This window comes from Anarrhichthys ocellatus, unplaced genomic scaffold, assembly GCF_004355925.1.
Source record: "Anarrhichthys ocellatus isolate YVR2014 unplaced genomic scaffold, GSC_Weel_1.0 scaffold49, whole genome shotgun sequence".
NCBI classification, from domain to species: Eukaryota; Metazoa; Chordata; class Actinopteri; order Perciformes; family Anarhichadidae; genus Anarrhichthys; species Anarrhichthys ocellatus.
The window spans coordinates 1,291,112-1,305,287 of record NW_022280079.1 but is presented as its reverse complement, the minus strand read 5'-3'; the positions used below and the strand labels follow the sequence as shown (position 1 = coordinate 1,305,287).

Below are 14,176 nucleotides of genomic sequence, written 5' to 3'. Positions count from 1 at the left end.
AGAACACCAGGGTAGGGAGGGAGTGAGGGATGAGGAGGTAAGGAAACGAGAACACCAGGGCACACATGGAGAACTCTGTCAAGCTACATATTAGGCAAAGTGAACATCTTTTCTTCTACATAGTTGTCCTCAGTCTCATCTGCTTAACTTGGTCATGGAGACATCAACATGTAACTGAGATGGTAAATTAACAGTGAAAACTCATCATAGCTTAATTTAACATCAGTATTCATAATTACACTTCATGTTTACTTCTCCTGATCTTTACCTCCTATAACAAGGTCCATAGGGCATCTCAATAAATACACATGTTATATTATATTATATTTTTTATACTGTATATATATATGTGTGTGTGTGTGTTTTATATTATACTGAATATTACTATATGATATATATATATATATATATATATATATATATATATATATATATTATACTGTATTCCCTGAGGGTGACTCTAAGATGAAGATAAGATGTCCTGACGTGTTTGTCAAAGTGTTATTTACTGATTCTTTTCATGTTGGAATAAAAGTTAAATATTTAACTGTAAAGTAGTAATGCGTGTTTGATACCTTTATTTGTTTGCATTAAATCATTCTGGGATGTTTGCTGAAATTGATTGGATGTGGCACAGCCATACCTAGAACATGTTCAACCAGCCGCCCCTGGTTGTCAGAGTTAGTTGTAAAGAAAAAGGGTTTATTTCTCCGTAGGGTTCTTTCCATAATGTTGTCACACACTTATATTAACAATCTGAGTCTGTCAGTGGCAAAAACATTGAGAGTGCAGCATTGCATGATTACATTGCAGCCCGTTTAGTCATTTAGACACAAAAACATGGGTTGAAAATACCAACGTTACCCTTTAAATCACACGTGTCAAACTCAAGGCCCGCCACGTCATTTTACGTGGCCCACGAATTGACCAGCAAAAAAAAAAAAGAAAAAAAAAAGTTTTTTGTTTTTTTTTAATTTTGGAAAAAAATTTAAAGTTAGACTTGAAAATAAAAATATCCCCATGGTCGAAATTATGAGATAGCAAGTTGAAATTATGAGATAGCATGTTGTGAAGTGTTATCACCGTGGCTGGACATTGATTACTTTTCCTCCTAATAGTCACTTGGTAACAATATGGTTAATTAGTTATTACCTTTTCTTTAAAAACAGGTGGACAGGTGAGGGAACAGCCCGTAAAGAGGTTTTCCAACAAGTGATTGAGTGAAAAAGATCGACAAATAATCCCAAAATGTCCATGAAGAGAAAAATTGATGCAGAGGGAAGAAAATGTAATTTAAGATGGGAAAGAGAATACATGTCTGTGCTTGAAGGAGAAAAACGGGTCTGTCTTCTGTGTTATGATGCGTGTCGGTGATGAAGGATACAATTCACGTCGGCATTTTGACACCAAACACGGAGCAAAATTTAGCCTCCAAGAAAAACATCAAATTGTCCAAGAATTAAAAGGCAGACTGCAATCACAGCAGAATATATTTACAGAAGCTACAGCCCAGTGCACGCTAAAGGTATGTGAGCAGGTGAGCTCCGACCAGATACAGACTTTTACAAATGTCAGTTTGTGAAGAAACACCATCGCAGACCGAGTTCAGAAACTAGCAGCAATCTAGCAACACAGCTAGCTCAGAGACGAGATACATCATCTATCAATGTTTGTAAGAGGCTGAAGGCAGACCTGACTCTGTGAGGAGCTCTTGGATGTAGCTGCCATGCACGGGACGAGGCGGGGACATTAGTGATGCAGAGAGGTGACAACAATAGCTTTGAACAAAGTTAATGTAATAACTTGTGTTTGATGATATTTGTCTTTGTTATTTTCTTTAAAAGTTTGATCTTTGATAGAGTAATGTGGGCTTCTTAACCCTAAATTAAAATGATTTATTATTTATGTTATAATAACAGAAATGTGCTTAAATATATTTTTACATGTATATAACTGCATGTACAATAATTTTACACTTGAATAAACAATAATCAAAAGCAGAGACAGTTATTTAACAATATGTTAGGGAGTAGTTACAGTTATACAGTCTTACAGTTACAACCGGCCCTTTGAGGGAAACTATGATGCTGATGTGGCCCGGAGTGAAGATGAGTTTGACACCCCTGCTTTAAATGATTAAAAACTGTTAATGGTAATACCAGGAAAAGGAAATAGTTTAAATAAAAACATTGCAGCTGTTTACTAGATGTGAATAATCTGCTGTTGTTGAACAGCATCTTAAAGGGCACCAGTTAAGGATGATGTCATTTTATTTTGTTTGTGTTCACAGGATTCCTGTGGATTCTATATAAAAATATAATAGTTACAGCTCTGGTTTGAGAGAATTTATGTTGGAAATAGCCTCAGTTTGAACTGAAGTAGCAGCATGACTGATACGAGGATGTGAAAAACTAAGCATGTTTATCATGACCGTGAAGGTGCTGAAGAATTCAAAATATATAGCTCATAACTGCCGGGTGCAATTAGCCATAAAACATTTCAGTGGATAGTTTGGCAGTGTTGAATGTACGGAATGAGAGGAAGAGAGAAGCCAGAGGAGGGACTGTCTCCTTGCCTCTTCTCTGGAGACGTCCGGAAGTAGCACTTCCTGACACAAGAAGTGGGATATTTAGGTTATTTGCTCGAGAGGTCCGGGGAAGTGTCTGTCTGGAGGGTCTGTGTATACGTGTGTGTTCGGGGCGGGGGAGGGGTGGTGGTGCACTGGTGGTGGTATATCCTACTTTTAGAAAGTGTGTTTATCGTGGGGTGTCCTTGTCAGTGTTCTGCTGGTCTGTTAGAAACAGAGGGTCACACAGCAACAGGGCTCACAGTCTAACGTCCCTGTCCTCAATCCAGATGGACTCAAGATGTTGAGTACAAACACAACACACAATTTCTACTGCATTTACCTTTATCATATGTGTTCCCAGGAGAGGATATCATTACTCAATATGACTCAATATGCAAATTAGGCATTTTTCTTATCATATGTGCTCATTTGCACACATTTCCTGAACATAATTCTGAACATTGGATAAAACCAGGTTGCATTTAGTTGACATATCAGAGTGAAAGGGTTTTTACAGAGAGACATTTGGATATCTCTTTGTATCACTCCATAAAGAAAACCATAAAGAAATCAATTTTCTCCATGTTTTTAGTAATAAAATGTTGTATATGTTGAGACTATGAAGAATATGTGTGAACAAACCCCTCTGTGTTAACCTTCAGCACACAGAGAGGAATGAAAGTGTAAAGTTTGGTGAATGTAAGAGCTGCTGAAGTGGAGATTTATCATCAGTCTGAGAACAAACTCATTTAGAGGAAACGTCCTTTAAAGAGACGTTTAGTTACATTACAGACATTTAGAGACTCTACAGGTGTGAAGGTCTAAACAGTTTTGTATAGGGTCAAAACAGAATTAGACATGTCACCCTGAAACTCAGTTGATTTTTTACATTAACACAATATTTTTTTGTTTTACACATTTTCAGAAATGTTCTGTTTGAATATGCAAATGAGGCATTATCTAATGGTAACTTTTGGTGAATTTAGGAGAAATTAGACAAGATAGTGAACTAAACACCTAAATGTGTATTTTGGATGTTTTCTTTCCACCAGTCTAAAAGAAGACGTTATGGAAATATAATAGCCCAAAATCTCAATATTGACCGGTGCATGAAAAACTACATTTTTGCACACTAATGTCCATCGCATTAAAGTTGTATTGTTGTTTCTATGGAGTCAAATCTATGGAGCCAAATCCAGGTCAATAGTTTTGATCATTTGAAAAACAAATTTGAACCTGAAAAATACAGCAATGTATTCAAAATAAAAATAAGTGAATGAAAAGTTTTTTGGGGTTGAATATAATTTTGATTCAGTTCTGGAATTGTTTTGAATAAAATATTTATTTTCACTTTTCACCTTCATATATATTTTGATATTTGAGGTCTTATATTTTTCAATTTCAGATTTTATATTTTCAGATTCAAATCTTTTTTTTTTTCACTTTCAGATCGTTTTTTTTTCAGTTCAGACTTTTGTCCCTGATCTGGCATGGGGGGCGTGGCATCAACTGAGAGGGGTATGTAATCATGAGAGACAGCATAACAACTTCTTTGTCCTCAACCACGTTGCCTTCAGGTAAGGTAGGCACCGCGAGAATTATGTTTCAACACTTTCTATACACCATATTCACGTAAATGCAGTGGGGAAAAAACTCTGAGCGCCAGGCATAGTTCATCATCTTTCGAGTCCTATCGCACAATCTCACGCTCCACCTCCCCGACGGCCGGTGGTGTGCCCGATGCCGCGGGGCCGGGATCCCACCTAAGCCGGCACGCTGGCCCTCACTTTCATTACGCCCTTCACCCTCTGATTCGCGCGTGCGTTAGACTCCTTGGTCCGTGTTTCAAGACGGGTTGGGTGGGTTGCCGACATCGCCGCAGACCCCTGATACCTTTTACGTGAGCTGATCCCTGCCCCGGCGACGCGGTTGGGGCGCACTGAGGACAGTCGCGCCGGGAGCAGGGGGCCCCGTCCCCCCTTCAGGGAGAGCGGGCGCAGCGGGCACTTACTCCACGGCCCCGGGAAGCGGTGAGGTCCGGGCGGGGAGCGCTGAAAAGCACCTTCGCCCCTATAGTATCTTGGATACTTCCGGTTCGAGTAACCGTCATGTTGTGATGATGTCAGCAATGTGCGCCGGAGAGTGTGAAACACGAGAACATTAAAGATGGACGCCCAACGCGCCCTATGAGACAAACTGGTATCATTCATTTTACTTAAAGATACTTAAATGTCAGTAGAAACAGAATACTACAGCCCCGAGCCTTTCCAAGCCGATCTAGTACCGGTCGCAGCGCACCGCCACAGAAGATATGCGCCCGGCCAGGGCCAGCCAGCGCCGAGGACAGGTCCCTGTCCCGCCGAGTTGAATCCCCCGGGCAGACTGCGCGGACCCCACCCGTTTACCTCTCAATGGTTTCACGCCCTCTCGAACTTGAACTCTCCCTTCAAAGTTCTTTTCAACTTTCCCTTAAACCTTTCAAGCCCGAGCGAGGACCATTTGGGGTTCAAGCGAGACCGTTTAGCGAAGAGCGTGTCGTAGAATGCACTTTTCAGAAACAAATATACATACACAATACACAAATATAATGAATATATTATATTATTACATATTATATACCGATTTAACGAAGAAAATTCTGGGCAAAAACATCATGTAAGCCATTTTACACACTGCAAACACAATTATACACAAACTAATATCATATCTAGAAGACGTACCACAATATCACGTATTTTTCGCCATGACTTGGCGAGCCATGCACTCCGTACAAAGCTGCGAAGAAAAAGCTAACCACTAACATGGTCAACCGAGATAGCAAAAAGCACGAGCATTCAACACAGAGTCCACAGATATCTTCCAAATGTATCTCCCTGAAACCATTACAAAGATACAGCCAACAAGCACCAAAAAACCAAGCCGCTCCACCGCAGAAGAAACCATAAATGCTTCGTACCTTGAGACGAATCATGAAGAAAAATTATTCATATTCTGTTTTGCCAGCTAAAAACACTGTTGCTACGTATTTCCTGTGTTTTTTCAACTGTTTCCTGGTGAAAGTGGGGTCAGACGAGCCTGGGGGACCGTGGGGGGAAGGGAATTCACTTTCGGCGAATCAGTTTTTACGCAGGGTGGCACACGGCGTGTTTTGTTTTTTTTCCGGCTAACGATTCTGTCAATCAAGCCCACGTTACCAACCCTGCATTCCTGAGACTGACGCATCAAACAAGGTGTCATAGTCTCGAATTGACCAATCATAGGCTGTTATAGCCTCCACATACACACAGGCAGACGAGAATGGATGCATGGTTCACAGACACAGAGAGGCCTTAGAGAGGCCTCAGGCTCTCAAAATGATGCCAAACTGCTGTATTTGGATAGATTGAATATTATTAGTGATAAAACAAGTAAAATATATAGTTATATAGTTTAGCTTTCACCTGCATTATTAAAAAAAGATATTCATGCTTTCAGTGCTTTTTTTTCAGGCGAACCTGAAACTTCAATTTGAGCTGTGTGCCATCTTCATTCACTATTAACCAGTAACATATACACAATATTTACACATCTGAACACATCTCACAAGTGTTACCTGTATTATACCATCAAAATTATTAAAATAAACCTTGTAGTTATAGAATTACAGTCTTTTTAGTATGGGAAAGCAATTTTCGAGCAGAGGCCTAAAAATAGGGCTAGTGTTTACGTGTTGACTATCGGTCTCGTGCCGGTATTTAGCCTTAGATGGATTTCACCACCCACTTTGGACGGCATTCCCAAACAACCCGACTCCGAGAAGACCGGACCCCGGGCGACGGGGGCCGTTACCGGCCTCACACCGTCCACGGGCTGAGCCTCGATCAGAAGGACTCAGGCCCCCGAGCGACACCGGGCAAGCGGTCTTCCGTACGCCACATTTCCCCAATCCGCCCGCCGGACGAGGATTTGGCGCTGGGCTCTTCCCTCTTCGCTCGCCGCTACTGAGGGAATCCTGGTTAGTTGATTTTCCTCCACTTAATAATATGTATAGCGGTCCTGAGGTGCAAATCGGTCGCCCGACCTGGGTATAGGGGTGAAAGACTAATCGAGCCAGCAGCTGGTCCCCTCACCGAAGTTTCCTTCAGGATAGCTGGCGCTCACAGTTTTCCCCACTGCATTCACGTGAATATGGTGTATAGAAAGTGTTGAATCATAATTCTCGCGGTGCCCACGTTACCTGAAGGCAACGTGGTTGAGTAAGGTCGTCAGCCTTCTTTGTTATGCTGTCCCTCATGATGACACGCCCCTCTCAGTTGATGCCACGCCCCCCACACCAGATCAGGGACAAAAGTCTGAACTGAAAAAAAACGATCTGAAAGTGAAAAAAATTAGATTTGAATCTGAAAATATAAAATCTGAAGGTAAAAAATATAAGACCTCAAATATCAAAATATATATGAATGTGAAAAATGAAAATAAATATTTTATTCAAAACAATTCCAGAACTGAATCAAAATTATATTCAACCCCAAAAAACTTTTCATTCAAAGTAAGGGAAAGAGAAAACACTGAACTCATAGCAGATGTTTCCAAGTTGATACAGAAAACAAAGGCCTTGGAGAATCACAGTAGAAAACGTAATCAAAGAATTATTCGACTTCCAAATGGAATTGGAAGTGGCAATCCAATGGCCTTTGTGAGTAAACTAAAGAGGTGGTCGGTCGTCCACCACTTACAGTTTCAACCTACAGTTGCTCACCGTACTGGCTTCGCCTCTAAAGTCCAGGGACGGTAGGGACAGAATTGCCCCTTGTACTAACCAGATAGATATAAGTAGGCTACCCATAGCTCAGTGCAGCTTACCAGGCAGGCAACCAATAATGTTGCAGTTCCTGCTATGACGCCGGAGAGTGAACACTTCCCTATATCCTTTCTGGCTTTAGCGATTTCACCAATTTTTACACTGGGCCTTTCAAACGGAGAGAAACCTCCCAAAAAAGCAGCAAAGTCTCTCTGGAATTTGCAGGTTCTCCCTGGACAATGTCTCAAACACAAAACAAACTTATCGTTGCTACCTTCCAATGATATTGGAACCCCACAACCCACACAATCGTCCCTGCTTTCTCGCCATACTTGACTGCTCAGACATACTGGACGAGCACCTTGAAATCTGCAGAGAATGTCAGCAACCCAGAAGCGATCTCACTCGCACTCATGTGGCTTATTCCCTTCACCAGAGGAGGGATGCCACCTCTGACTGGAGGATTTGAACTGTCTTGCACGCTGTTAGCCAACTTTCAAGGTCCACTCTCAGCATGGGTCCTAACAAGGCCGGTTCATGAGTCCTGCAAGCGATGGACCTTTTCATTGTCATTCTGTTGCTAGGGCAACAATTTTGGTCCAATTCTACTTTCTGTCAGCTACTGCATTAACAAAGATTGCAAGGCCCACTTAGAATGCTTACATTGTTAAGTTTGAAAAGGTATATACGCCGGAAAGAAGAGGCACGAAAAGGGCTGCTGGAGGCCACCAGAGACAGCGATGGGATGGTGAGAGTGCGCAGCGACTTTAAACCACAGACAGAAAGATCGAATAACAAGGGAATAAGCAATCTAGGGAGGATTCTTGCAGACAAACACACAAACTAATCCTCGTAAGTAGCTTCAAGGCTGTAACAAACTCTTTCTCTTTCTATCAATACCACAACAAGGATTGTCACACTGAGCACCCTGACTCCAGTGGATATAAACAATCAGTTGTTCCACAGCTGCTTAGGTGTTTTATAGGTAAATCATAGGGCGTGGTCTGTATCCAAATAGCCTGACCCCAGGAGGATCCTTCGCAACAAAGTGCAGAGATAGTCTTCTAAGGATAGAGAACTGAAGCTGACACATCATTTGTTATGATGTTGTTCCAGACAACCAAACAGGATTCATCCACCCTGTAAAAAATTCAAAGAACAGAAATCAAAAACTCACTCACACGTTTCTGTTATGGATGCCATACTTGTTTTATTGTGCTGGATAAAACGCAGTAAATATCTATACAGATGTTGTTTAGCAGGCAAGCATAATTTGTAGTGAAATGAAAGACAGTAATACTATGTGGATAGAGAAAGCAACACAAGTTAGATACGGTAGAGGACATTTGAAATGATACAGAAGGAGCAAGGCAGAGGGAGAGACAGAACATCTCTGCTACTACGAAACATTGCATCATTAGAAAATCTTTTTTCAAAGGTTACATGTCCAGTCTTACCAAACGGTGACTGAGAGGCAGAGAAAAACAATCTTATAAAATTCATCCCCCACAAAAATAAACTCTATATATATAAAAAATTAAAATGTTCTCCATATGCTCTTGGACACCTGAAATGTTAACAGTAAGTTTGAAAATGAGGTAAAAGTAGGCCTTTCTGGAGGTAGCAACTTGTATTTGATTGTACTAGAACATGATATCATGAAGAGAAAACTTCATTAAGACTCCCAGAGCTGAAAGCTTGTCAACAGCTTCTACAATCACTCTGCCCAACAGCGAGGTAGCATCGCCTCCAGAGAAGTTCAGCAGGGGGTTTGGATTCTACTGAACTCCAAGGAAGGAAAATGACTAACTTTAAAAAGCTCGAAGCCTGGAGCTTGATGGGCTCAGTTGTGTCACTTAGACCCCATTTACACCTGGTACTATCACGTGATGCACGTCTTGTTTCCTTTTCCAGATAGATGCATGCTAATAGCATGCTAATAGCAGGTCCACATGGGGTCCGTCTGGCTGATGGATGGTGTGGTGTTAAATGATGAAGCCTCCATTAATTCAAAGCTACTGATCAGCCATCAACAGCTGCACACAGTTCTTGGAGTATTCCTTAGGTAGCTCATTTAACAGCAGCTTGTGATTCTCTCTGTTTGGATTGGTTGGATTATTAGAAACAGCATTGCCTGCAAAGTGTCTGCATAAGTATTGATGGCATTAGAAATATATTTAGTAACTTGTAATTACTGGTGTAGTTTTCCAAATCATACTGCCTTCTGACACTTAAAATACATTTTTTTGGGAGTTAATTATGTCTCATCTCTGTTCGTCCAATTAAGTACGGAAGCCCTGAGAGGAAAGTGAGAAAGCAAAAGGTTATCCTTATTCAAATTCTGATATAAACCATTTGGTCTCCTGTGTTTAAGACCAAAGAACAGGTTTCACCAAGAATATTGTTTTAATTTACCGAACGTTTAATCCTATTTAGAACATGTGGCAGGGCTGCACTTCAGCCTCTTGTGGCTGAAATGAGTATTACCACAACAAACACTTTCAACTGTTTTGACAAATTAAAAAAAGGAATAAAAAAGAAAATCATCCTGGCCAAAAAAAATCTTGCAAAACGTTTTTTTCCAAATTTTGAATTAATCAAGGTGATAATTTGCTTTGCAGTTTGAAGGCACCTTATGATCCAAAACATTGTGCAGATTGTTGGTTGGTGAGAGTTTACCACAACCTGTGCTAAGTGGCCACGGTTCCATTCTGGTGTTGCTGATGAAGGCAGGTTTGACAGGATCAACGTAGCTCCTCCTCTGAGGCTCTACCTCAGGCCCAGTTTAAAATACCATGTCAACTTTTCAAAGGTTGCCATGGTGACAGGTGAAAAATGGTATAATCCATCATTAAGTAAAAAGCAATTCCATTTCCATCTGGTTTAACCATATCACAAGAAAAGAAAATCACATTTGTGTGAAGTACACAAAACAGCTAATCAAGTATATCGATATCTACTAATTAAACACATTAACACATATTCATGAATACACTATACAAAATCCAGACATATCTGTTTCAAAACCTGAAAGTCACTTTGAGGGTGAGAATGTACTGCGATTGGAAGCTTGATCTGATACATTAAGTAAGGAGCTTCTGCAGTCCTGATATGACCATAGCATACATGTATGTGAAGAGACTGGAGGTAGGTATTTGTTGATTGATTAGTCCATTTTTAACGGTCTGTTTGAGGTACTGTACATTTACAGGTAGTAGATAACTCAGGATAAACAACTCGAAGTATTCAAACCAAAAAAACAACATTTGTAGTTATATCATGTAGTGCCATAAAGACACTTGATCCTCATTAAACCATTGTGTAAATCAGAACAAAATAAATTCAAGTTGACGAAGTCCCAGTTTGCAGAGGATTCTGTTTCATTACAATGTTGAGATACAAATTAACATTAAGGTAAATAAGAAAAACAATATGTAATATGCTAGCTGCGTTTGTGTTGTAAGTATTATAAACAGGCCACTGAATGGAGGCTTTTTCCAGGAATCTCTAAAGAAGATAACGTCAGGACAGTCAGTGCCAAGTGATGATGGAGACAAACTCTCAAGACTTCACTTCAATTCTAGGAAGAGATTTTGTAGAGAAACAACCAAAGCTGAAGAAGATGACGACTGTAACATTTGATGCACGGTCTAACTATGGACAAATGGATTTAGAAACTGCAAAAGACTGCAGGCTTGAGAGTCGTCTACAATTAAAGGAAAAATTCAGATTTTTTTTTTACCTGTGTCTTATTTCTAAAGTTTTGACCATCATGTCTGAAGGTTATGATGACATTTCAGTCACATTGCTAATATCTGGCAACTCTTCACAAAAGAGGTTGGAAACAAGTGAAGACATTCTCAGATTAACAGGTGAATGTAGAAAACAGACAAATGTTACAGGGTGGATAACTAATGGCCCCGCATCCATCTCACTATCAGTGAGGAAGTCTTCCTGCCTTGTGTAGGAATGAATCCCAACAAGTGTCATTAAAGTTTTTACCCAAATATCAAGCGAATTCTAAAAAACTTTTTAAATGTTGCAAAAAAAAGAAATGCGAATTTCCATCAATTGTTTCCATCAATTGGTTTGAGCAAAAAAAATCTTGGCGAAAGCATAGACCTGTAAACAGAGCAGAAGAAGTAGAAGTTGCGAACCGGAAACAAAATAAGTCATCTAACCATCTACGGAAGAGAGCTCTTCGGGAATTACTTTTAATTGGCCAAGTTCCAGTTGTGTTGGCTCGTATCAGCTATGTTCCATGCTGTCCGGAGACGAACACGGTATAAATATATATGTAAACAGCAGATCAGTCACGTGAGTTAAATGTTCGCTACGTCAGAATTTATTCGCCAAAGGCGTTTTCCATAATCCATATCGCGCATCAACTATTTCTTGTCAAAAAAAAACTCAAGCGAGCGTAAACATTTTTTTTCCACAATTGAGGACGTTTTTTAAATTTTTGCTGTTGCCATACAAATTTTTTTATGCGATACTTCAACGTGCGCATAAAAAATGTCTGCTGTGATTTTTGTACAGCTAATTCCAGAATCTACTTAGTTTGTGGTTTAAAAACACACTGAGCAGTTTAAAACGATATTTCAGGTGTAATCAGGTTTGGTTATCCCTTTTAATATGTTGTTCTGACAATGTGGTTACAGCGCCACAACCTTTTTTAGGTAAATATTGTAATCTAATGTTATCTGTATGGATGAGTTTTAATAAACATTCTTCATGTCTGTGCACTCCTTGTAAAAGCATTTGTAGACCCGTCATAACCAACAGGACAGATGGTCACAGCTGCAGCAAAGACCTTTCCTTTAATGTTGATGCACATGGCTCCTCATGTCTGACTTTTGCTTCTTTCTGGATTACGCAGTGTTTACCTGACTGAATTAAAGGAAACAATCGCAGACAAATTCCCCCATGACAAGACAACAACCAACCGGCATGACCTCGCTTTAATGTACAGTATAAAGTTCGCCCTCTGAAGGCACACTGCCTTGCCTGGCATTGGTTTGTGTGCTGAGCAACAGCTTCCGTTAGCTGGTTGTGCTGAGTCAGAGGTAGTTTGAAATCATGAGAGGAGATATTGCATATCAGTTATTAGCATTAATAACTTAGTAAGCGTTTGCATACCATCAGGTTTTGTCCGATGTCACGTTGCCACTAAATCCAGGTATCAAGTGATCCATGAGGTAATGTGTGGTTTGATCTGGTGGATTTTGTTCTTGAGGTCTATTATCTTTGACAGTGTGAGGTCAATGATGGAATCAAGGTTTTAAAGCTAAGAACAAACTGAATGAATGCATTATGTGGATTTTAAAGCTGTCATGTTTTTAAACTGCCAAAAGGAAGAGACTCCAAATTGGTTGATTTAAGTTCTAAAGATTATTAGTTAATTAAATGGTCTTTTCGTTGACATTTAACAACCGTCCTTTAACGTCCTGCCCTGTGCTCTGATATTGTGGTCTAATGCCTCGTAAGTGTACCAGCAGAGCATCTTACATTATTATCTTCATTTCTGCAAGCTAGTGGAATTTACCACTGCTATAATTAGCAGTAATCCATCGAAGGCATTCAACTGATCCTTAACGGATGTTTGATTAAGGGCATGGTTGGTGTTGGCCATGGTTAAATGACGAACATTTACACTGACATTTCCAACTCTGCATTGGGTGCTGCTTCTTCCCTGCATATTTCTAGAGAGAGCGGATACAGGAAGATGGTCTTTTTTATTTAAATGTAAAGATGATGTTTGGGGACTCAGTCTGAGGCAATGCTAACGACTTGAGCAAGTTCTTTTTAAATGGCTTTAAGCCAACATGATGGATAAACCACTGCCCTGAGGAAGGATCTCTGTGTCTCCCTGTGATTGGTGACCTAACAGTCTGGGTGAGGGGTGGGCGGGTTGGTTTGTTTTAGAAATATATTGGAACAGTCTCATTTCTGCATCGATGTCTGGAGAGTCATTCACTGTGTCAGGGTGTGTGAAAAACTGTGTGTATGTGCACCTCAGTACAATAGAGTAGTCTTCAGAATGATGCTCCCTCTGCTAAAGCTCTCACTCGTGTGAAGATGATGATGCTCTGAGGACCCTGAATCAAAAACAGCCAAACATTTACGTACTCATTGTGTCTCGTTGAGGAGTGTAGGTGTGTTGTACAGGGCCGATGTTGTGTCTGTCTGTTGCCTGATTTGTTTGTTTTGAGAGCCAGACTGTGTGGAGCTGAACTCTGTGCTTGTTTGAATCTGTTCGGCCGATAAGAGCTAACACCGATAAGAGCTAACACCGATAAGAGCTAACATTGATAAGAGATATCACCGATACAGCTACTAAAATTTTCCTTTTGCTGCATTCGGTATGGCCTATGTTAAAATGTATGAAAGGGAATTTAAAGGCTGAATGTTTTTGCTGGACATTTTTGCCCATTGAGTGACAGAGCAAAGGTGTAAAATTCTCTAACTGAAATCAAACCGAGTAAAATAGCATGTGGGAAAAAGTCAAAAATAAGTGGTCAAGGCAGTCTTTTCCCTTTGAAAGACCTGACAGCTGAATGAGGTAGATTTCATGGTGTGGCAGCTTAGTCCTCCTCTGGGCTCTCTCCAGCCTCTTCTTCATCCTCTTCTTCCTGTAGATAAAAACAAGATGGTCTGTGTCATTTAAACTCTTTCAACTCCTGTTGTAGAATGCAAGTTATATATGTATACAATATATATGTCTGTGTCTCTGACACTGTGATGAGCAACACAGGGGGGCCCCACAAGGGACAGTCCTGTCACACTTCTTTTTCACCCTCTGCACATCGGAATTCAGATACAACTCC

At 40.3% G+C, this 14,176-nt stretch overlaps 1 protein-coding gene across 2 annotated transcripts in view; it reads right to left on the bottom strand.

Annotated features, from left to right (window-relative positions):
- Positions 1-7,472: 7,472 nt before the first annotated feature.
- hmga2 (high mobility group AT-hook 2) overlaps positions 7,473-14,176 on the bottom strand; it is a 52,896-nt gene continuing 46,192 nt past the window's right edge. For both annotated transcript variants that reach the window (XM_031869854.1, XM_031869855.1), the window contains one exon: positions 7,473-13,981. In XM_031869854.1, the coding sequence (XP_031725714.1) occupies positions 13,934-13,981 (48 nt within the window). In that variant the 3' untranslated portion in view covers positions 7,473-13,933. The remainder of the gene's footprint in view (positions 13,982-14,176) is intronic.